Source organism: Anabrus simplex, chromosome 7, assembly GCF_040414725.1.
Source record: "Anabrus simplex isolate iqAnaSimp1 chromosome 7, ASM4041472v1, whole genome shotgun sequence".
Classification (NCBI taxonomy): Eukaryota; Metazoa; Arthropoda; class Insecta; order Orthoptera; family Tettigoniidae; genus Anabrus; species Anabrus simplex.
This window is the reverse complement of record NC_090271.1, coordinates 227117969-227144034: the sequence shown is the minus strand read 5'-3', so window position 1 is coordinate 227144034 and position 26066 is coordinate 227117969. Positions and strand designations below refer to the sequence as shown.

At 38.8% G+C, this 26066-nt stretch overlaps 1 protein-coding gene across 1 annotated transcript in view; it reads left to right on the top strand.

The window, feature by feature from the left end:
• The window catches only part of LOC136877490 (KICSTOR complex protein ITFG2), a 126709-nt gene that overhangs the window by 77360 nt on the left and 23283 nt on the right, over window positions 1-26066 (top strand). Inside the window, exon 4 of the mRNA XM_067151584.2 lies at window positions 14173-14416. Coding sequence (XP_067007685.2) covers window positions 14173-14416 — 244 coding nt within the window. The remainder of the gene's footprint in view (window positions 1-14172; window positions 14417-26066) is intronic.

The following is a 26066-nucleotide window of genomic DNA, read 5'->3' as shown; positions in this document are numbered from 1 at the left end:
GGCGTTCATTTACAGGTCTAGAGTAATCATTGTGTTTGATTGACATCTTGATACAAGCGGGTTTAAACTCGCGCAAGGATTTCAGGACATTTTCTAAATGACGAGTATGAACAGTACTCCGGCGATAAACTGCTCATAATCCTATCGACCATTTCAGGCTCAGGGATGGATAGCCTAAATACTTCGCAAAAAAGTTTCAGATCTCTCGCATAGGTGACAAATTTTTGGAATAAAGTTGCACTCTGTAACAATGTTTGGTAGTGAGGTTCTTAAGGGCCCTCACAGGGGTGAATTTAAATACCTTTATGAAATTGCTCATCAGACATCTGGTTGGAACAAACACCTAATATCTCATCTTTTAAAATTCCTATGCAATGAGGAAACAAGGCTTGGAAAATTCCAGAATAGTTTCAACCAAAACCATTTCCAGTCTCTCTTAATTCAACCAGCAATCTCTGAAAACCGAGAGTTTCTTCAACTGACTTCAACAACAGATTGCTATCATTCTTAAGCATATCATTTACAGGATTAGGAGTGACACCAACACGAGGTAACATAGCATTATCAAGGACATAAATGGGTTGATAGGGTAGAGGTTAGTTAGATTGGGGAACATTGGGAACAGAATGATTCAATTCACATTTAAGAGTTTCATTAAAATCATTATTAGTTTGAGCATTAACATTTAGGGACACCTTTTTAAAATTAAAACATTGCATCATCAAGTTAAGATCACTAGAAAGGGTAACAGCTTTGTCAACTGGGTACGGGTAGTTAAGGTGAAGAGATCCTGTATGCTGTTCACATAAGGAGCGACTCGGGAGTACTGTACTGCCTGCTTAATCGATATGACAAAAGTTGACTACCCTTGAAAGCTACAATTAATTTATTGATTTCATCTAATGATTCAATAATTGTCACAGACTCACCCAATTCTGAATCAGTTATTTCAGGAATAGTGACAGGCAAATTGCAAATATTTTAAGTAACTGTACATCACCGGGAGTCGATCCAGTGGACTCCTTTCCTGGTATCATAATTTCATAGAGAACTTTGTACTTCTTAAACATGCATGGTACAGGCTTGGGGCAGGACTCCATATTGGTTAGATGAGAACCAAGAACCACTTCAACCCAAAACAGCAAGGAACTATGGTAACTTAGAATCAGAACACACCATCATTGAGGTCATAACGTTCCTAATCATTAACCACAACCAATAAAACTCATATTAAATTACTCAAAGATAATAACAACAAAACACAGAAAACAACTAAGTACTTGACCCGTAATCATACGAAGCGATACGCGTTGAATTAACCCTATACCTAGTACCTCATCAACATGAAGTACCAAATTCTCATAGTAGTGATTAATTACAATTTTGTTTTAATTACATTTACGTTATAATTCAAAACATACTACATAGGTGGATTTCATATATTATATCCAGATAAACATAAGATTTTATCATTTCCTAATTCATTCAGATGATCTGATTTTTCATAGTTCCTAAAAATTGCTGTTGAAAATTTAATCACCCAAGCTCAAAATGTCGGGCCATTTAAAAAATCTTGAAGAAGCTATAGGAGTGAACTCATTTGATTTCCGCAGGTATTTCAGAATTTTATATGAGGTCGTTTTTCACGCAGCAGGAATCGTGGTCCTCATTTAAAATCTTCTGCAGGCGTGTTTTATAAACACGAGGTTGAAACACTACTATTTGTATAAAATGATACTCCTGGGATGGTATACAAGGGAATTATTCTTGGTGAAGATTCAGGTAGTAGTGTGTTTTGAGACACCACATCACAGTGGCTTTCTTAACACTAAAAGTGCAAAACCCATACTTAACATAAAGACACACAGCCCACTGCTCGACCCCTTCCATTTCTCACCGAGTCGCTAAGCAAAACCAGTGTTGAGAGTAGCCTATTGCGTTGCGCTCTGACTGCAGTTTAACTTCAATAGGGAGAACACTGTAATAATACCAGAGCCTTTGACTGTTTGAGAATAGCATTATTTAATTAGTTAATTCTCACATAGGAAGTAAAACAGCATCACTGAAACAGTTTTCAAAGTTCACAAGATCAAGTCCAAACACCACTTTCTATGACAGCACTCGCATCACAAATAGACAATGGAGACCGACATCCACATTCGCCAGGACAAAATTCAAAAATAATGGGCGACTTACAGATCCTCCTTAAATAGTAAATAATTGAGTAGACACCATTTTTCATGTCCGTAAGGAGTTGTCCCAGAATAATTATGTCGTCAAAATTCCTCCACCATCGAAAGAAGACCACCAGTAGTTGCGACAAAGAAAAGTTTAAATAAAGGGTAAATGGAGCAGGAAATTGAAACTGACTGTCCACAATGTGATTGCAGAAGTTTACCAAAACTATTTCACGGTATTCATCCACAAGTAATTACATCCAGAAAGGGATCATAATCAATAGTCATACTTGCAATTAGGTAGCACATCAGATTACCAGTATGTTGAGTCTATGTTCGCCCATAAAAGAGATGAAATGCACACAAACTATGATGATGGTGTGGCCTGCACTACCAACATGGAGCAATAGGATGTAGTCAGCCTTCAAAATATTTCACTTGATGCATAGACTGTTAAAATACTATTGTATCTCACTAGGTCTTCTTTGCATCACATCCTCATTAAATGTCCAGATACTGCGGAACAGGTGGAAATGGCACGCATACAAAGCTGTAATGATAACTACGAAGATGAGAGCACAGAATCGCAGCAGACTACCAATCATGTTTCACAGAAGTTATAGACTGAATTGTAAACTGGTATTTGTGATGTTCACTATCATCCTCCAGTCGAATAACTGGTTGTTACAGATTTACATTTCTTTCTATAACTACTTGATATTGTTTTCATGCAGAGATCATTGATATTTGAATTTGATTTATCATTTCCAATAACTTAAGTTTCACCTCATATAAGCATAATTTTATGCAAACAAATCATTCTTCCTTTAACAAAAGGTAACTTGAAAACAATAACAATTCAAATTAAATTTATACAGGGATTACAAATACCTTACACAGTTTTAGTTTGGTTGATGTGTACTCTCCTAATGCATTTATTAATGGAATAACCAACAAGGAAGGTCACAGGAGTAAGAAACTGTAAAACAGTACAAGGACCATTAAGACAAGGATCTAATTTGGATGAAAATGTATTCATTCTCTTACTGTACGGATAAGTCTTCACAAAGACTTGATTGCACACAGACAATCTGATTGGTAAACGTCCTTTATTGTACTTGTTCTGAGCATTCTTATATGACAGCTAGTCTAGCCTTTGGTTGGCCCCACACCTTGCATATATTACCTATGTATGTCCAACCCTTGTCCCGTTCCTCTATGGGGTCGGGTATGAAGTGAGAAGAATCTTTGTAGCGAGTTTTTTATGACCGGATGCCCTTCCTGATGTCAAGCTCATCAGAGGAGTTAATGAAATGAAATTAATGACGTGATATGTAATAGTAGGAAGGGGGAGGGTAAAATCAGTTGCTGGCACATAGCCTACTCCTTGTCGAATAGCACCAAGGGGTCTGCTCAAGGCTTAATATCTCCATCCAACAGACGAATCCCCATCAACAGCGTCATAAGCCCTCACTCCATATGAGCACTGTGAAGAGGTTTGGAATTTAATCCAGGCTTTTGGCATGCAATCTAGTGATTAGAAATTGTATACCACCACCTTCCCTACCCTGTCGGTCAACATTCCGATGGTGAAATTTTTTCAACCAACGGTACTCGAACCGGCTAACCACATCAGACAGTATAGACTTCAACGCCTAAATGATCATGGCCACCAGGCAGGCTACCTTGCATATATCAAAGTAGTTCATCAAGTTTCAAAGCATTGAATAATGGGGAATATAGTTCAAAACCAAACATTAACCCGGGAATGCCGGAGTTTTCAGTTTTCTATTTTTAAATTTTTATTTAATATTCCCGTCATGCACATATATACTTGCTGGCTTCAGAGCACAAGCAGTTCACATTTTCATCGTAAAAACCCTCAAATATTTCGATCGGCATCATATATCGAAAAGTGGAAAATTTTGCACTAGGGAAGTAGACTGTTGAGTGTCATCCGCCATCCAGGTAGCTGGTGGATGAAGTGATGATTTCGCTCTCTTCCCGGGCCATAAATCCATATCGGATATGGATTCTCTACTCCTGTGCGGAATTTGCTGTTTTAAGACTATTTATGCTGGTGCTCGCAATTGACATCCCGTAAGATTATCTGGGAGACCCCCTTCATCTTCCTCAGATAATACATTAGATTCTAGTGGTTCATTGTGTTATGACATGGATTTTTTAGTTAAATACACAATTATACAGTTGTGTGACACATATAAATCATTATTTGCAACTACAGTATGAACTGTTACTTTAGAATCACCCTTGGAAGTAAGGAAGAGAAAAGGAACAGAAAGGTGCGGTAAGCGCCGTGTGGTACCATACTGTACCAATGATATAATTAGTGTCATAACAGCTAACACAGAAATGCTGACCAATTGCTTGTTATTTCAATTCATGGACTTATATTTCAAGATAATAAACCACATGATACAAAATTGTATTGTCAAAATTTATGAACAAAATAAAGCAACTTACTTTAGAAGGGCAGTCATTTTTACTCACCTCGACATGATTTCAAATTCCAAGCAGTTGTTGCCGGAAACAAACACTCAAATAAAACCCTCAGTTGATGTCAGGCATTGTAGGGAGTATCCCCTTGACAATGTAAGGCAAAGTTGCCAGATTAATGGCGCAAGAAAAGATCAGTACGAGAAAATCTGAAGTAACTATTAATAATCTTGACCATAACGGCCGGTATTGGGTCCGTATTGACTTAATCACAATAAACAGAGAGGTGGATGATCCGCCTAGTCAATACTATGTGTTAATTTTTTAAATATTTACCTTTCATCTTAACATTATGTCTAGTACATGTTTAGAGAATATGCACATTCTCTTCTTCAGGTAGTTAAATTAAAATTCCTGTATACAAAAAGACCTAGTGAAAATGGGGGCCCTTATTAAGAAATCTAAAACTATGACCAGTACAATGTAACATGTTAAAAATTGAAGTATGGGGGCATGGAATTAAATTCCATCTTTTCATATACAATAAAACACAGTAGGATGATGTATGTATGAATTAAAATGTTGAACACTGCGTCCTGTTGTGATGTGAGGTCACTGTGTCCTTGGTGTTCCAATCCTTTCTTGTAAAATTCAGGTGGGGTGGTATTAAGAATAATATAAAATGATATAAAAACTTGTCAAGTCGATACCCTACGTTAATAGGTGTGTTATGCAGCCAGGTTGATATGAACTTAATATGGTCGATGTTATAAGTAGTGCGTAAGGCTGTCGTGCAAGTTGTTCGACAACTTCAGTTGCTTTTATATCTCCTTGACACATAAACCACTTTAAATAATTATTAAAAAGAAAATCTTGAACGAGTAAATTTAAATCCCTAGAATCATGTATTGAAAATTTCAGTAAGCGGCCAAGTTTTTATTTCTTCAGCCAATGAAATTTTGTCTGCGGGAAAAATGTAAAGCATCGCCTGATTTACATTTTTTATCTGAAACATATTTCCATGAGTCTTGTAGTTTTCCTTGAAAATTGCCCGGAAAGCGATCATGTGAATGACGCTAGCTGAGGCAGTTCGGGGTGTGCGCGCAAGCACAGGCTGCAGGACAGCCTAACTACTTTCGGATTACATATTAATCTGTATCAGTTTTATTACATTATAAGCTTAAATATTTGAATAATGTATATTGTACTGAATAATACAGAAAAAGAACTACCTTAAAGAATAGGTTTACATTAATTTACAGTGAATTAAGAATCGGGTTCTAGCTTAAAGGCAGTCTAACATTTCTTAGTCACTGTTATCACTCATCTCACTATCTGTCGAGTCGTCATTTACACTGATGAATGGTTGCATTGTTTCGTCCCTTATTATTTCTTTAGCCCAATCACTTGCTTGAAGATTTTCCGCGCGATTGAAGCACTTTTCCCAATCTGCAGCAGTCGCACGGTCGATGGCTTCTGACGTGAGTTTTTTTTACGTAGTTTATTTTGAATGTCTTGTTCCTCTCTGCCACTTCTCTCTTGACTTGAGCCCAAATTATTTCAATTGGGTTGTATTGGCAGTGGTAGGGTGACAACCTTACTATATGATTTTTCACGAGAGTTTAATCCTGATGTAAACAAATAGGCGGAGCACCTTGGCTTTGCACGTGGACACAGACGTAGTTGATTGGAGAAGCAATCGTCGCACTCACTGGACTGTATGCGAGCTCGAAGAAAATTAGTACGTGGCATTAATTTAATTTTATCTTAGTTTATTACATTTAGATAGTCTGAAAGAGTACGTAATCAAATTAAAATATGGTTGTCATATATACCGGTGTGTATTTATATTTTTTTAAAATAAAATAGTGATTAAATAACGAGATATGAAGGCAGAAGGCGTGGTGTAATGCAGGAAGTCTTCTCATAGCGAGGGAAAGTCCCAAGCTGTACAGTGTGGAGATAAGGTGTTGCATCTTGCAGCAGCTGTCAGTGTCAGTATTCACAGTGAGAGAAATGGAGCAAGAGGTGCTCTAGCCTACGATAGCTTTCTTTAATATTCAGAAATGAATAAATAAATAACGTAGGCCCTAATCTTCAGCAGTAGATCTCCCTTTAGACCCCTCTGTTTAGTTTCGCACAGCTCAAAAACTGTTCCTCGTCTATTTTAGGTAATATGCGCAGCACTGTATGTCCGAACACGAGACGTTGACGGGGCGGAGGTCGATACTACACGCTCAGCGAATCACAACTCTTTCTTTGGCTGAGGCGTGGACATGCCTTGTTTACATCAGGATTAAACTCTCGTGAAAAATCATATACCTTATTGCCTCAAAAGAGAGCTAATTTATCAAGTTTTCCTTGAAGATGAAAGTATTTTATGGTTGGGTGAATATTTTGCTTCATTAACACATCTCTGGACCGAACGAAGGCTAAAATTACACATTTTGCAGTCAATTCTTGGCTTTTCTTGAAGTTCAGTCTGCGAAATATTTGAGTCCGCCAATTTCTGCACGTATTGCAATACATTCACAATTATGGATTTTGTCTGGCTGACTAAATCCTTCTTCTTAAGCCCTTCCAACCGACGACGCTTTAGAGTATTTTCTTGTTCGTTTCTCGCACCTACTTCGACCTTTTCAGATAACTGACCCGAAAAAATGTCACATTTACTTACTATCCATGTTTAACTGCACTTACAGTGCGAGCTCAACCGATGCATGACAGGGAATGACTCGGTAAGGTGGCCTGGAGCGGATGGGCTTTAACTAGACAGTACTGCATGATCAGCGTTGCCAATCTGTGCTCAGAGGTAAGCGACTCTCGACCATCTGTCGCTTCGCCGTTCCCATATCTGACGACAGCGCAGTTTTCCTCACCTGCCTAATTTGGTGGGCGCAACAATAGGTCTTATTGTATACAGGAATTTTAATTTAACTAGCTGAAGAAGAGAAAGTGCATATTCTCAAAACATGTACTAGACATAATGTTAAGGTGAAAGGTAAATATTTAAAAAAATTAACGCATAGTATTGACTAGGCGGATCGGATCATCCACCTCTCTGTTTATTGTAAAATCTGAAGTAAGGTGCACTGGAAATATATGGTACCGTACGGCGTTGCCGGGTTAAGGACATCAGGGTTTTCAGTGCAGTTTGTGGACAGCAGTGTTAAAAGCATATTGAATCCTATGTAAGCTAGAATCCCATCTAGAGTGATCAGAGCAGTGACATGCAATAAGTGCAAATCTCAGATTGCTATTAACTCGCTCAGCAAAGGATGGATTAGGATAATAAGGTGTGGTAGTGACGTGGAAAATTGATCAATCAAAACAGAACTTCTTGAACTGATGACACGTGAAAACGTTTATGTTGTCAGACATAATAAACTTACATGGACCAAAAGAAGAAAAGATGGAGTTTAATTTTAATATAGTAGTTCGGGCATTCGCAAGCCTGGTTGGGAATATCCAGTAAAAGTGGGAAAATCCGTATATGCCCACGAAGGTGAACTGGTGGCCCAGTCAGAACTTCGGGAACAGTCCATTGTGATCTATATATAACCTTTCCATAGATCATGTAGCCAAAAATCCAACACAAGTATTTAAATTGGGTTTACTGATGACACAGATTAACAGGCTTCAACCATCCCCTTAATTTCCATATCACCGAGCTCGATAGCTGCAGTCACGTAATTGCGGCCAGTATCCAGTATTCGGGAGATAGTAGGTTTGAACCCCACTGTCGGCAGCCCTGAAGATGGTTTTCCGTGGTTTCCCATTTTCACACCAGGCAAATGCTGGGGCTGTACTTTTTTTTTTACTAGGGGCTTAACGTCGCACCGACACAGATAGGTCTTATGGCGACGATGGGATAGGAAAGGCCTAGGAGTTGGAAGGAAGCGGCCGTGGCCTTAATTAAGGTACAGCCCCAGCATTTGCCTGGTGTGAAAATGGGAAACCACGGAAAACCATCTTCAGGGCTGCCGATAGTGGGATTCGAACCTACTATCTCCCGGATACAAGCTCACAGCCGTGCGCCTCTACGCGCACGGCCAACTCGCCCGGTAGGGGCTGTACTTTAAGGCCACGGCTGCTTCCTTCCAACTCCTAGCTCTTCCCTGTCCTATCGTCGCCATAAGACCTATCTGTGTCGGTGCGACGTGAAGCAACTAGCAAAAAAAAAAAAAAATTACATATCCATGAAATATCCATGAAATAATTGATTTTTTTACATGCCTTAAACACACACCTGCAGGTGAGTCATGGTAGTACCTAAAAAGAGCTGGAATAAGAGCAGGTGTGATGGCTATCTTAAACTTCTTATCGTTGCGAGCTTGCAGCAAATATACTGTTAATGAGTGTGTATGATTTGACAATTTTGCCAGAGGAAATTTGGTCTTTGTTACTCTTTCATTCAGGATCATCAACTGACATTTGTCTATCTCTTGATACAACACTGGGAAATCTGTGAGGATGACATTTACCAGACTGGGGGCCGGTGTTATAATGAAGGTTTAAACTGAAGATTGAGTTAAACTATAACTAGAGATTAAACCTCTGTTGAGCCTAAGGTAAACAGAGGTGAACAAGGAAAGATACGATCTTGGTAGCAGTGACTTCTTAGAAACAATGACTATCAATTATGTTTTGTTTACTTCTGGGAGCGAAAATGTTGGATAAAAACAATAAACGGTGTCCTAATTCTACTCCTAAGGAAATAGATCGATTGTGCAATTAGTACAGAAATACAGTGGCAATTGTTAAGCAGGATGCTAAATAGTTAATTAGTCACCTATTCAATACATTGACAGCTTGTGGGTAATAAGAGCTGTCCTAATGTATTGAATAGGTGACTAATAAACTACTTAGTATCCTACTTATAGTATCTTCAATATTGATCAATAATTATATTTATCACTTGCAACTTTTTTTGCTAGTTCCTTTACGTTGCACCGACACAGATAGGTCTTATGGCGACGATGGGATGGGAAAGGGCTAGGAGTTGAAAGGAAGCAGCCGTGGCCTTCATTAAGGTACAGCCCCAACATTTGCCTGGTGTGAAAATGGGAAACCATGGAAAACCATTTTCAGGGCTGCTGACAGTGGGGTTCGAACCTACTATCTCCCGAATACTGAATACTGGCTGCACTTAAGCGACTGCAGCTATCGAGCCCGGTTCACTTTCAACTGTTAAGCAGGCGGAAGAGGAACCCTGGTACCTAACGACTGTGCAAGCCGAAGAGGCTGTGCCAAACAGACTGGCTACAAAGACGCAACTCAAAGATTATCGAGTCTGTGGCAGTTTGTGGCAATTCAGGTGCTTTAAACCACATGTCTTATGCTATATGTGCTGCGATGAATGGCTCTGGAATCATAATTTGTGGGCCACTTCCTGGCAAATTGTAGTCCACCTTAAGTAAAGTTTCGCCCGTGGCAATTTCGCCTGCTGTTCAAAAGTCCAATGGCGATGGGATAAGGAAGGCGAAATCAAGTTTTGGGTGAAACTGGGAGCTTCTAGTCTGGATCTGCACGTTGGAGGCAGATGTGTGATGGTCGCCTTCCTGAGTCCCTCAGGGATCTGGTCCTCCATCTGTGACTGGGCAGGCCTATTTAGGATCACCGCTGCCCACCCCATATGCGGAAGGCTCTAGAAAATATGGGCTAAACATCAGTAGTCACATTTGAACCTGTCTAGGAAACTGCACTGATAGGATCGCCCTAATTCATGCAGTCGAAATCAGCAAACAAAGAATAACGTTCTAACTGTAGGCACCTGGTACATCAGAACGCTACTAGACCGAAAGGACAGCTCCTATAACCCACAAGCTGTCAAGACTTAACATTGACATTGCTGCACTGCGTGAAACCAGACTGTCGGGCAAAGCACAAATAAATCAAGCCATCTTTTCGAAAGGAAAGTAGGAAGGGGAACATCGCATTCATGGTATTGGATTTGCGGTTGAATCAAAGTTAATGAACAGACTTCGACTCACATCAACCACAGTAAATGAAAGACTCGTGACCCTGCGTGTGTTCATCACAAATACACACTTCCAAATTCCCAACTGCTTAAAAATAACATGGATGCGCCCACGATCCAAACACTGGCATCTCATTGACTATGTACCCAGCAACGGTGACGGAAGAGATGTCCTGATCACAAAGATAGTAAGAAACATTGATGACTATTGGACAGATCATAAACTTCTTAGTCGACTTAGGATTCCCATCCATCAGAAGCAATGTGTCTTCTCATGCACCCTCCCAGAAGGAAATTTGACACTGGTAATCTTACGAATAAAGCTCTTGCCACAGAATACTGGAACTGTATTTTAAATCACTTGTCACACAACCCAATCAACTCAAAAGATGTAGTTTCTGAATCAACCATGCTCCAGAGTATTACCTAACAATCAGCAGAATGTGCTGTTGGCTTTGAGAAGAGGAAAAGACAAGACTGTTTCGGTGATAATAATGAAGCCATAATCAACATTATCAATGCCAAGCGGGATGCCTTTTAATCTTTCACACATCCATCTTCTCAGATAAAGAAAACACACTTTTAAGAGCTGAAGGAGAAATGTCAAGCTAACATAAGGGATATACAGAGCAATTGGTGGCAACAAAATGCAAAAGAACTACAAAATTTGTCAGATGCTAGTAACATGAGTAACATGTCGTATAATATTACCAGATAGTTAATAATAATAATAATAATAATAATAATAATAATAATAATAATAATATGGCCTTGCCTAACGCGTGCAGACATTTTAATTTGACGCCATCTGGCTGTTGTCCGTTCGTCAATTTTGACATTCCATTTTACTCAAGGTCTACTAGATGGCAGTCAACTGAATCTCTCTTTGGCGTCTATGGCTGAGTTTGAATGAAGTTTTTGGGTAAACACCAAACACCAGAGATCTTTTACATGCTGACATCGTATGACATGGAGCATCGAATGGACTTTTTTTCCGCCCTTGAAAAATCCAACTACCTTTGCCAGGTTTGAACCCTCTATCATGGGATCCAGAGGCTGACACTCTACCACTGATGCACATTATTATTATTATTATCATGATTATTATTATTATGACGAGGGTCGAGTCATAAGTCATGGTAACTATTCTTTTTCTCGCAAACAGGAGACAACACGGAAAATCTAAGATATGCATTTGGAAATATAGGTCATGTACTTATGCATAGTGCCTGAAGACAAATTCCGACTTCAGGAGATTCTCGTAGGAAAGTGACAGAACACAGGCCATTGGTAAACATTGTTTTATTATGGTATAGACAGCAAATACACAAGACTATGTACAAAGGACAGGTCTCCACTGGTTACAGACCTTCGAAATAATCATGCAAGGTTTCCACTGTGCGTTGCCAGCGGTGGGGCAAGCATTGAATACCATTCGCTGCATGTGTATCTCTAACGTGCGACACCTCTCTCTGAAATGCTATTATGATGTCCTCTTTGTTAGCAAACCGTTGTTCACGTGATGGCTTCTTGACTTTGGGGATTAGATCATAGTCACATGGGCTCAGATCAGGTGAATAAGGCGAGTGTGGAAGAACCTCCCATCCCCACCGTTGTAAACGACGCTGAACGATGGCTGCTGTGTGAGGTGTCGTGCTATCGTGTAGGATTATGGCGTTGTCCAAAAGATCTGGATGTTTGGTTTGCACTGCACGGCACAGTTGGTACAACAAAAAGGAATTGTAATAAACTGCATTGACAGTGTGCCCCTCACGCACTGGATGGCACATAAGAACACCTTGAACATCGTATGTCAGAATTACCATAACCTTATTGGGCGACTGATTTTATCGAACCTTCTGTCTCCGTGGTGACCCCTGACGACGCCATTCACCTTGACTGTCTCTTCAGTTCAGGTTCATAAGCACGTGCTCATGTTTCATCGACTGCAAGAATGCGATTCAACATGGCTTGTCCTTGCTGAAACCTCTCCAGATTGATGCGACATGTTTCGTAACGAGTCCACTTCTGTACTTCAGTTAAGTGACGTTGCACCCACTTTGCACAAAGTTTACGCATCTATAGGTCCTTGTGTAAAATGGGCCGTATTGTTGCCGCTGGTATTGCTGTATGTTCTTGCAATTCCGCTAGAGTCCAGCGCCTGTCCTCGTGTAAACACTAATCGATCACCATTATCCGTACATCTTTGTCCATGGACACTGTACAGCCTGGGCGAGGCAAATCGGCAGTTGATACTCTACTCCGTTTGAACATCTCCAACCACCTTGCCACTGTTCTGTAGGGCATGGCATGCACAACTAATGCTTCCTGCAGCTCTGCATGGCATTGGCGTGCATTTCTGCCGCGGAGAACTGCTATTTTAATATACGGTCGTTGCTCCTGCTTGTTGACTTCCATTTTGTGATGCTCTCACTCACACACTGAACTTGGGGACATGCTTAGACCCAACTGTTGTTTAAATACACCATCTAGTGGTATCATACGCAAGTACATACCGTACATTTCCAAATGTATATCTTGGATTTTCTGTGTTGTCTCCTGTTCGCGCGAGAAAAAAAATAGTTGCCATGACTTATGACTCGACCAACGTGTTGTTGTTGTTGTTGTTGTTGTTGTTGTTATTATTATTATTATTATTATTATTATTATTATTATTATTATTATTATTATTATTATTATTATTATTATTATTATTATTATTATTATTATTATTATTATTATTATTTCCAAATACTTTTCAGTTGAAAGTAGGTTGTAACACAGTGAATCACTGTGTACGTGGAAGTTGTTTCCTGAAGCATGAATTCCTGATGTGGTGAGACCCGTCCTACCCTATGAAAAAATATATTAACATATTAACTTTAATTTCTTAATTAATGATAACCGACAACTGTAGAAATCTATGTAATTTGAAAGTCAATGTTTTAAACATGCATTGCCCAGTGTTACCATATTACCATATTCCAAAGATTCAAAATTTGTCTTGATAAGAGAAATTGATGCAGAAATAACTGTACTCCTCCTCCTCCTCCTCCTCCTCCTCCTCCTCCTAGCAATACCCTACTGGCAGTGGGTCCACTTTTTGGGTCAATGAACATCATTTTGTACATTCTGTTCCCTGGGACATTGGTCTTCAATGTTGTTGAAATAATGGAGGACAGAGTTGGCATCTGTGCCAAACGCTGCATGCTCGACTTGGCTGTAGTGTTGGAGGCACTTCTCTCCCATTTATTTCTGCAATTGGCGCAATACCCACTATTTACCAAATTGCATTGTTCCTTACATGGGTAGTGGGATAGATGTCCAACAAAGCATTCTTATTTCCATGGTGTATAGCTGGTATTTAGGATTTTTTATAACAATAAACTTAACAACTTCGTGCAGCACAACTGGCCATACCACTGTCCGATATGAAGTGGCATTCTTTTGTCACAAACAATACATTTTACTTGCTTTTACCACATTACCTTATGGAAATGGTTTGTAAATTGAAGGATAACCCTCGCTACGAATTATACAAGACTTTTTTTTTTCCAGGTCGATTCAAGTGGATCATCAGCTGTTTGCATTGACCAAGTTGTACATGACTGATGGAGAAGGTAATGGTGACAACATTATAGCTTGTTCATGGGATGGACAGACATACATCTTAGATCAAGAGAAGAGAAGTGTTCGATTTCAATTAGAAGAAAGTGTACGTGCTTTCTGTTCTGGCTTGTATAATCTCAAGCCCAACCAGCCTGCCACACCTTGCTTGGTTTATACCACATTCACAAATAAGGTAGTACATTATATTTCTCTTTAATATCATTTTCACTGTAAAATAGCTATGTTGGTGTTTGAGTCATCAGACCATAGACTGATTTGATGCAGCTCTCCATGCCACCCTATCCTGTGCTAATATTTTCATTTCTATGTAACTGCTGCATCCCACATCTGCTTGTCATATTCATACCCTGGTATACTCCTACCATTCTTACACTCCTACCATTCTTACCGCCTACACTTCCCTCAAAAACAAACTACACAATCCTGGGTGTCTTAAGATGTGTCGTATCATTCTATCTCTTCTTCTGGTCAAATTTAGCCAAATCGATCTCCTCTCACCAATTCAATTCAGCATCAATGATCCGATCTAGCCTTCTCACCTTCAGCATTCTTCTGTAACATCACATTTCAAAAGCTTCTATTCTCTTTCTTTCTGAGCTCGTTATCATCCATGTTTCGATTCCATACAATGTCACGCTCCAGGCAAAAGTCTTCAAAAACATCTTTCTTCCTATATCAATATTTGAAGTGAGCAAATTTCTTTTCTTAAGAAAGGCCTTCTTTGCTTGTGCTAGTCTGCATTTTATGTCCTCCTTACTTCTGCCATCGTTAGTTATTTTACTGCCCAAGTAATAATATTCATCTACTTCAATTAAAATTTCATTTCACCAAGCTCGATAGCTGCAGTCGCTTAAGTGCAGCCAGTATCCAGTATTTGAGAGATAGTGGGTTCGAACCCCACTGTCGGCAGCCCTGTAGATGGTTTTCCGTGGTTTCCCATTTTCACACCAGGCAAATGCTGGGGCTGTACCTTAATTAAGGCTACGGCTGCTTCCTTCCAACTCCTTGGCCTTTTCTACCCCATCATTGCCATAAGACCTATCTGTGTCAGCGTGACGTAAAGCCACTAGCAAAAAAGCAAATCTCAGGGTTTTGATTTCTTCTCCATTTATTGTGATTCCCTTCCCAAATTCCTCTTTGATTTCTTTATTGCCTATTCTGTATAAACATTGAAAAGGAGGGGAGACAAACTGCAGCCTTGCCTCACTCCTTTCTGGATTGCTGCTGCTTTTTCAATGCCCTCGGTTCTTATCACTGTAGACTGATCGTTGTACAGATTGTAGATAATTCTTCGTTCTCGATATTTGATCCCGATCACCTTCAGAATCTCAAATGGCTTGGTCCAATCAACATTATCAAATACCTTTTCAAGATTTACGAAAGCCATGTATGTAGGCTTGTCCTCCTTAACCCTCTTGCACTCGGTGCGCCGATATCGGCGCGAGAGGTTAAGGCAGGAGCACTCGCGGCGCCGATGCATCGGCTCTGTCCTGCTAACAGATTTTAGTCATTTGTGTGGCTGTTAAATGGTAATAGATGACTGTGACAGTAACTTAAAGCGTTGAATTTGCATTGTACTCAACAGATATACCCATCAGCCCTACGAAATATTTTTATCTTCGACAAATGATATCTGTTGACCGTGAATGTTTATGTTGTGGTTGTTCATGGATATTGCGTGGATCTGGTTTTGGTTAACTTACGAATACAACAATTTGATCTTGCTATCAGTTTAGTTTATAGTTTGTTTTGTTACTTTGGTATATCATATGTTCACTGTACTTCTCAAATTATAATTATAAACCTCCTCATTGTCCGGCTCCATGTCTAAATGGTTAGCGTGCTGGCCTTTGGTCACAGGGATCCCAGGTTTGAGTCCCGGCAGGGTCGGGAATTTTAACCATTATTGGTTAATCACACTGGCACGGGGGCTGGGTGTATGTGTTGTCTTCATCATCATTTCATCTTCATTATGACGCACAGGTTGCCTACGAGTGTCAAATCAAAAGATCTGCACCTAGCGAGCCGAACATGTCCTCGGACACTCCCAGCAATAAAAGCCATACGTCATTTCATTTCATTTTTTATCCTCTCATTACGCGGTTGTTGCACATGCTTGCATCATCTTTTTATCATAATGGCTGGGCCATGATTCCAATATCCTTGAATTTTCCGATGATTTTTACAATAATAGTGTTTTGTTTTTTGTCGAAAGTGATTCATGTAATTCCAGTTATGTTGGAAGTGACGATTTTACTCCTGAAGATTTTCGTGCAGTCACCTGCACACCGTGCATCAGACCTTGAAGAACCTGACATCGATAACAGTTACGTCCACAATGAATAACTTTGTCATACTTCATGAGTGAACTGCAGCACACGCATCATTAATATCAAATTATTCAGATTTAAAGGTTATTTTTTTTTCAGATTTAAGAGTAAATAAGAAAGTGGCAATCATGTCTGATTTTTATGTCATTTAAAACCATTATTTATTTTTCAAAAATTATTTTCAAAGTTTAAATTTTTTTCAGCTTTAACAATGATAATACATCCAAGATATATTCATTTCTGAAATGTTCATAGTTTCTCATATATTCGTGTGATTTATTTTAATACGTGTTAAAATGTTTACGTGTTGATTTTTGTAATTTGGTTGCAAAAAAAACAAAAATTAGTTCGAGCTGCTTCGAGCAATCCCCTGCATATAGGCTGAGTGCAAGAGGGTTAATTCAATCCTCTAAAATCAGACGTGAAGTCAGGATTGCTTCAAAATAAAAGAACCCATACAACTCTGCCAATTTAGGTGGGAGACACCCGATTTTACACCATTTTTCCCACCTTCCGGCTTAATGTATTAATTCTCCCGATTTTTAAAATATCCTGCAGATAATTTTGGACTAAGAGTATAACATGACAAACTCAGCTATTGTGTTATCTGTTTCACATCTGAAGTTATATGATTTGTGTATAACTTGCATTGTGTTGGTATTGATAGACCGGTAGGCTATTGTGAATTTCAGCCTGAGTGATTTTGTTGGTTCCTTGGTGTTATGATGAAGAAATATGACATGACGTTTAAAAGTTTGTACGAAGATATCTTCCTGTATACAACTGAAACAAGAAGAGGCCCAACATTTGCATTTTGTAGTATTTGTAGGTGTGATTTCAGTATCTCACATGGGGGTAAGGGCGGCATTTCAAACGTGCATTCGCAAAAAAACATAAAGGCAATGTCCAGTGTGTTGGAAAAAAAAAACAAACAAGAAACTTGATTTCAAGTTTAAGGATGAAGCAGTCTGCATAAAACTAAGAAATAATGGAAAACAATGCAAAATTCCTATTTGTGACATTAAAAATAATTTCTTTCTCTTCATCCAGCAACGATTGCATATCCTATCAACTCAACATCTCTTTGGAAGAGATCATTTTAGCACCAAAAGGTATAGCTGTTGAGACATCACCAGGACCAGATCATGTTATCCCTGGAAAAGTAAAGTATCATAAGCAACATTTTTGTCAAAATTGAGGTTACGATGTTGATACGTCAGTTGGACTCCACTGCACATGCTGGAATAGTTATCGTAACCGTTAAATGAATCTATAGGGTAAAAACATCGTAAAAAAATAAAATGTCTTGTTTTTTGCTAGTGGCTTTACGTCGCACCGACACAGATATGTCTTATGGCGACGATGGGACAGGAAAGGCCTAAGAATAGGAAGGAAGCAGCCATGGCCTTAATTAAGGTACAGCTCCAGCATTTGCCTGGTGTGAAAATGGGAAACCACGGAAAATCATCTTCAGGGCTGCTGTCAGTGGGATTCGAACCTACTATCTCCTGGATGCAAGCTCACAGCCGCGCACCCCTAACCGCACGGCCAACTCACCTGGTAAATACATTATCATAACCATCATCAGTAATATACAGAACACCAGGTTATCGTAAGCACCAGTCATAAGATCCTAAGCGCCTGAGTAAGTTGCATACAGATTATCGTGACAAGTTTTAATTCTGGAGAGAACGCGAGATGCATCAGTTTCATTGTTCCTGACTGTTGTCGGTCATTGCTGTAGTACACGTTTTATAACTGCCTCAAATCAATTTGGCACTTGAAACATTAAGCAAAGCCTGATGGCGGACCTATTGTATGTTGATTGACAGCTAGTATACTAGTGGAATGCAGAAGAATGGTGGGAAGGGAAGACAAGGGGCTGCTTCTTGTGACAGACTTGACTAAGCAGTAGCTGTACAAATTGGTTCATCATCAGTACCTATTCCCACCATTGTGCACGAAGTGAATCATGCCGCTGAAAATTTTGAACTGAAGTTCAGACAACAAGAGAACAGATGCAAAAGATTGTTCAGTGTTCATAGTTTTTTGAAAAAGGAAGCTGAGAACAGAAAGATAAAACACAAGAAATGTATACAAGAGAACTGTTAAAAGTACAACGAAAAATAGCAGATGCAACAAAAGTGTTGTAGAGGACGGTCAAGAGAATTTTAACCGAGCAAGTTGGCCAGTGCGGTTATAGTCTCGCAGCTGGGAGCTTACCTTTGGGACATAGTGTGTTCGAATCCCATCGGCAACCCTGAAGATGGTTTTAAGTTGAGTTGTCAAAGACGATTCTTTGTGTGATATTATTGCTGTAATAACAGTGAGGATGTTCATAACGTCCCATGTTCCTCCATGTTTTCAAAAGGCAAGAACTGTCTTGATTTAGAAGTCAGGAGATGAGAAAGATGCATCAAATTGGAGGCCTATTTCCATTTCCGTCTGTTCAGGTTTACGTAAGGTTGTCGAGAGAGACTTCGTGACATTAAACAATAATCAGACGGGATTTACTGCCTCACCCAGCATGATAACCAACATTTCATTGCTACAGTCAGTTCTGGCCAAGGCAAAGAAAGAGAAAATTGATGCAACCATAGTCTTCCTCGATATCTAAAAGGCATTTGATAACATTGGCCATGACCACCTGAGTAGAGCCCTAGAAAATTCTACTGCTCCATCCAAACTTGTCAAGCTAATCCTTTCTCTCCAAAAAGGTAATACAATCCAAATCAAAGCCAGCTACTAGAGAACTAACAAGGAATGTATTTGGGCTCAACAAATATATGTATGAAATTTTGATTACAGGACAGTTATGTACCTCTCATTGTGCTGGTGAATGTCTTTTTTCTGCAACACTTTTGAAGTTGTCCACAGGTTCACCAATATCGTAACCAGTATTTTGCCATGCATATTGAAGCATTGGTCTATATATGTTCACAGATAATAGATTGTAAATGATAGAATTCAATTTCATGATAAAGAATCTGTCATGCAAGTTGGACTGCATATTACTGGAATGTAGTTTAAAGTCTGTTATTCTCTTGGCATATGTTTTATATTGCCTGAAGAAACACATGTCCAGAGGTTGCATATTTTGTAGTTTTAGGTGGAATGAATGCTAATGAACATCTTTTCCTCCAGAGGCTTCCAGTAGTACTGGTTGTCCACAATTAAAGTTATGGTATTCAGCGCGGTACAGCACCGGCTGTAATGATCCTAGGAATCTGAAATTTCATAGATATGCTAACTAAGCAATCTGTTCATGAATTATGCCACAAAATTATTAGTTCCGAGTTTTGCCACCAGGCGAAAATATGGCTCTGCAAGTGGTCGGAATGTGCGATATTCCGTAACTCTGATGTCAAAATGTCCTTCCAGTAGGCATTGTGTCAGTCCCTTGGTTGTTGCTTTGGTTGCTTGATTGTTGATTCCTTTTCTGAAGTGAAACTTCGTTGTAACGTAAGAAAGTTGAACTTTTCCGTGTGAAACGTAATGCCTTTTGTACTACTATTGAAGTTGTTTTATCAGAATGGGAGCCATAGCAATGTTGCATTGCATGAATATCACTGACAGAAACAACAGAGATGAGGTCACATGATAAGTAATGGGCTGAAGAAAATTAAGAAATTCGAGGAAACAGGTGAATTAAGTGTCACACTAGGGAGAGTACGGCGGTCCATCTCCATGGATGTTGCTGATGAAGTAGTTGTAGCAGACTGTGCAGCACATTCTCCCAATTCTGTAACCAGTTCTTGAGCTGTGTCACGTGAACCGTGGCTACCCCGGTCAACAGTTCACAAGATTTTGCGGTGCATTTTACACTGGTATCCCTACAAACTTCATACTATTCAGAAATTCAAGCCCCAAGATGTACAATGCCGTGACTTTGCCTCTCGATTTCTGGCACGCGTGGAAGTGGACAACATGTGGCCGGTGAATATTCTGTGGACTGACAAGGCGCATTTTACTCTGGAGGGTGCAGTGAATGCGCAGAACTGTCACATATGGGGTTTGACTCCTCCAAACATTGTTCATGAACGACCATTGCATTAAGCTTACGTGACTGTTTGGTGTGGTTTTACAAGCTCCTTCACTCTATCTGTTTTTCTTTGAGGAGATGACATCTGCACATTACAGGGACCTCCTTGTGCAACACGTGATTCCAGCTCAGAAACACAACTGTGACCACACTGTTATTTTAATGCAAGATGGGGGAACACCACATATCGCTCATCAGGTGAAAGAATTGTTTCAAGAAACCTTCAGGAACGACCGTATTCTCTAGGCATTTTCCAGATGTGTGGCCTTCGAGGTCCCCCAACCTAAATCCATGTGACTTCTGGTTGTGGGGATATTTGAAAGATCATGTCTATCAGGGACATGTCCAGTCTCTGCCTGATCTAAAGGCTAGCATACAACAACATGTCACTCTGGTTTCACCCGATACACTGCGGGCAACAGTCGACCATGCCGTGGTATGGATGCAGCATGTTGCTGAATTTGGAGGTCATATTGAACAGTGTTTGTAACCATAAATGCAAATAAATTTCCAGAACCACCGTTACCATGTGTTCGATCTTTCCTGCCCTTTTTTGTGACCTCTACCATTAACCCATATGCACCCACCTGCCCTGTGTGCTGACCTTGCTAGGAATCTGCCAACTTTTTAGTATGCAACCTTGGTGTTGCAAGCTTTCGGTTAAAACAGTATAGTGGGTGATTGACTGCACGTGTTATCACGGGACCTGTTTTATATTATTGAGAAATTCCACGCTATTCCTCATGACACAAAAAACAGAACAGTACAGAAATATAACACATAAAAAATCCCTTTTAAAACTTAAATTTTTCATTAACTTGTCTTACCTTAGAAGTTCTTTAGTGTGTGGTATGGCCTTAATTATACGACATGAGACTAACATTTGCCTGATTTGGAAATAAGGAAATAATGGAAAACCATTCACGAGGCAGCAAATGATGAGATTCGAACCTACTATCTCCCAAATATGAACGTACAGCCATATGTGTCACTCGGTATATTATTTATTATTTACATAATTTACACCCACATTGGAGCACTTAAATCAATACATTTGAGTTAATTTCTTCTTTTTCTTCTCCCAGAACTTTCTCATCCTCTCCGACCTAGAAGCCCTTTGTGTGTCTGATATAGTATATTGTTTCCATTCAACTGTTTTTAGTTTGAGACTTATGCTTTTGTTCTTCAAAACCCTCTTCTCTTTTCTGTGTTTGATTTGTTGCCGAGTTATACGCAGTTCTTCCAAATCATCCTGAACTTCTTTGAACCAATTATTATTGATTTTATTTTTCAAAAAGTAATCAAATAGTTGTTTCAATATCCTAGTATCTGGTAATCTTGATATATGACAGAAAAGGAAATTCTTCTTTTACGCATTGTAGATATTATTGATTCACATTCACGATAGACAATGTTGTTAGCCAACAATCTCCACTGTCCATCAACTTGGTGTTTTTTATTTATAATAGTTCTAAGAATTCTTCTGTCAGTTTTCTGTAATTTGTCTGTTGTAGATTTTACATTTAATTTGAATAAAGTTTCACTAGCATACGTTGCCTCTGCTTTAACTATGGAATTATAGTGTTTCAGCTTGGCATTTATCGAAAGAGATTTTTTTAAATAGGTTGGCTAGGCAAGTCTTTGTGCTTGTTTAAATTTAGTTGTTCTGTGTTCTATTGCTTCTTTTTCATTTGTGTTCCATGTTATTATTTCCCCAAGATATTTGAATTTCTGAACAATTTTAATTTCTTTATTACTGTTCAGTTGAATAACAGGTAAATCAACTTTAAAAGTTGGCATCATTTCTGTTTTTTCAAATGAAATTTATAATCCCATTTCTTTGGCTATAATTTCTAGTTGTTCAATTTGAAATTTAGCCTTTTCTATTGTATTTGCAAGTAATGCTAAATCATCTGCAAAAGCAAGGCAGTTGAGTTTAATACTTCTACCGATCTTGATAGTTGGTTGGCATTTCTTGTTCCATTCACGCATAACCTTCTCCATTGCACAATTAAATAACAATGGTGAGAGTCCATCTCCTTGTCGAAGTCCAGTTCTTATAGTGAATGATTCTGATAATTCACCTCAATTTAACTTTTGCCTTCATATTTTTAAAAGTCATACTAATGAGATTAACAAGTTTTTGTTGTAATCCAAATTCTTTAAGGCTTTTTAATAATGATTCACGATTAATACTGTCGTATGCTTTTTTTAAATCTACAAACATGATGACTAGATCCTTACTTCGAACTCTCTGGTGCTTCATTATCCATTTTAAACTAATGATTTGATCTGGACAGCTTCTACCTGGTCGAAATCCTCCCTGATATTCTCCAAGTTCTTGGTCGAGTTGTTCTTGGATTCTTTTGTATATAATCTTGGATAAAATCTTGGATGTAATATCAAGCAAGGATATCCCCCGATAATTATTTGGATCGGAGCGATCACCTTTCTTATGCAGCGAGTGGATTATCACTGTATTCCATTTCTCGGGAAGCTTCTCCATGTTCCAAATATCAATGATGTATTTATGTAGGTTTTGAATAGTCTGATCATTAGCATTCTTCCATATTTCTGCTACTATTTGATTCTCTCCTGCTGCTCTATAGTTTTTAAGTGCATTAATTGCTGTTTTCACTTCATTGTAAACTGGTGGTATAATTTTTTGTAATAGTTTTATTTTTGGGTTAGGGTCAAATTCTAAATGTTCCTCAGGATCCTCACAATTAAGTATCTCTTTAAAGTATTCTGCAAGGATGTTAGCATTATCTTGATTATTGTGTGCCATTTTTCCATTTTTATTCCTTAACATAAGTGTGGGAGGGGTAAACTTAGATTGATATTGCTTAAATGTTTTGTATTAGTCTCTTGTTTTATGCTGATTGAATGTTTGCTCTATTGTGCCAAGCATTTCCTTTTGATAATTTATTTTAATTGTCCTAATTTCCTTAGCTGTTTGTCTTCTGGCATTAATTAGTTCTTCTCAAGATTTTTCTGTTTTCCTCTGTTGATCATTTAACCATGCCTTGTGCCTTGCTTGAATTGCTTTGTCACATTCCCCGTTCCACCACGCATGTTTCTTTCTCCTTTTAATTGGAGCGATTTCTTCAGCTGAGGTTTTAAGTTTGTTGATCATCGTCTCTAATTTGTCATTTAAAGGTGTTTTGGATCTCTCTAAATATATTTTATTATTTATTAAGTAACTGGGATCATAATTTCTCCTTGCTTTGAGATGATTACGTTTGTGTATCCTTTTTGGTGTTACCTTTATTTTTATTTTTGAGATATAGTGATCCGAGTCAATGTCTACCCCACGAAGGACTCTGAGATTATAAATTTCTTTATGATAATCTTTATCCATAGCAACATGATCAATCTGAAACTCTCCCAATTTTACGTTAGGGCATTTCCATGTCATAAGTTTATGTGGTCGCCTCATGAATCTGGTGGTTTCCAAAATGAGTCCACGATCTCAGTATATTATTATTATTATTATTATTATTATTATTATTATTATTATTATTATTATTATTATTATTATTATTATTATTATTATTATTGAAAGATAAACATACTAGACTACAGACAAAAATCAACAAGCAGAGAATAGGAAGAGTGATTCCAGAAGCAGAAAGAAAATTACGTTCAGAATGGATGAAACAGTATTGGGCTGACAAAAAGAAGAAAAACCTCCATAAACCTGACTAGTCCTATGTTGGCTAAAAATTAAAATATTAATACTAATTCTTATTATTAACATTCAGTCTGAGGATCAGTGGTAAATTGTTCGCACCCATTTACCAAGATCGTAGGTTCAAATCCGGCAGTCGTAATGGGATCTTGAGTGGCGGGAGAAAGTCCTTGCGGCATTCCATGTCATACGATATTACTAGGCAAAAGATCTTTGGTGATATATTTCATGTTCATTAATGAACAGGATCACTAATAACTTCTTCCTCACTATCACTGCTGAAATCAGAGCCTAAAACATCAAGTAAGCTTTGAATTGCGCTATTACTGAGCATAATACCAATATAAATGGTCCATTATTGCTCATTCGGGACAAATGTTTCAGATTCCCTATGGGAATCAACATCTATGTCATTACTGAGCATATCGCGCGAGCTAGCAACTTCCTTCTCAGCCATCTTGTCAACAACAGAATACCGATTTCTCAATCAATATTTTAATCAATTCTCTTTGCCAAAGAAGCATAACAGAGCACTCTGGTGACACTTTGAGACACCAAGAACAGATTTCAAGTAGAACTGTTTCCAGAAAAAGCCAACAGATGTCACAAACGTCTCCAATATGCGATCTTGCACCCCGGCGTATCAGGCCACTTGTGGAGTCCTGGCCCAGCCGCTCGAGCGCGTATCAGTCCGCTTACGGGTGCATAAGAGTTAGAGTGCCATATTTTCGCCTGGTGGCAAAACCATGGAACTGATAATTTTTATGGCATAATTCATGAGCACATTACTTAATTAGCATATCTATGAATTTTCAGACGCCTACAATCATTATGGCCCATGCTGTACCACGCTGAATACCATAACTTTAATTGTGGACGCCTGGTACTTGTTCATCCTTATGTCCAGACCAGGAGTCACAAAGTAGGATTGACTATGCCAGCAAATGTGGATTCAAAACTGACCGAGAAAAGTCTTCAGATGTTCTTTCATCATCTTCCCACTCACACTTTCATCTACTAAGACCTGTGATGGGTCTCTACAGGCGTAGCGGCAGGCAAAGGTCGAATGTTGCATGGCATACAGAGGCCTCTAGTGGACGACTGCAGAGGTTTGCAGAAAAATGAATATCACCTGTGCACGAAGGGACCTTGAAATGATCTCTCAGAGTATTGTGGTGTAAATGCATTTATTCGAGCTCAAATACTTTCCTTGTAAGGGCGTAAAATTAAGGAGAGATGTATTGCAAGGTTCACCATTATCACCTACGCTTTATAATGCCACAATAGACCATATTCTGAATGAACTCTCAGATGAATCAGTAGCTAGGGAATATGGGTTTCCACTCGTAGAAGGTTTGAAGCCACTCACAGTACTGGGATTTGCTGATGATACTGTTATTGTTGGTAAAGACAAAGCTCCTGCTCTAGATCTGACTGAAACAACAACGAAAAGATTCAGAGAGATAGGTTTGAACATCAATATGTCTAGATATGTTGATAGAAACTGATTTAAAAGTCAGCTAACTGACGACCTAATTTCTGTCTTTGGTGGAGATACAAAAAGCGGTATCGCAAGATGAGTACATCAGATATCTCGGAGTGAACTTTTGGAACAGAATCACCTGCCACACACGCTCAGCATGATCCAGGATCTACGTCTCAAATTGAAGTCGCTGTCATCTTCTCTCCTTCAGGCAGACCAAAAGCTCACCTTCATAAATTCTTCAATATGCCCAACATTATTTTATTCATTTCAGAC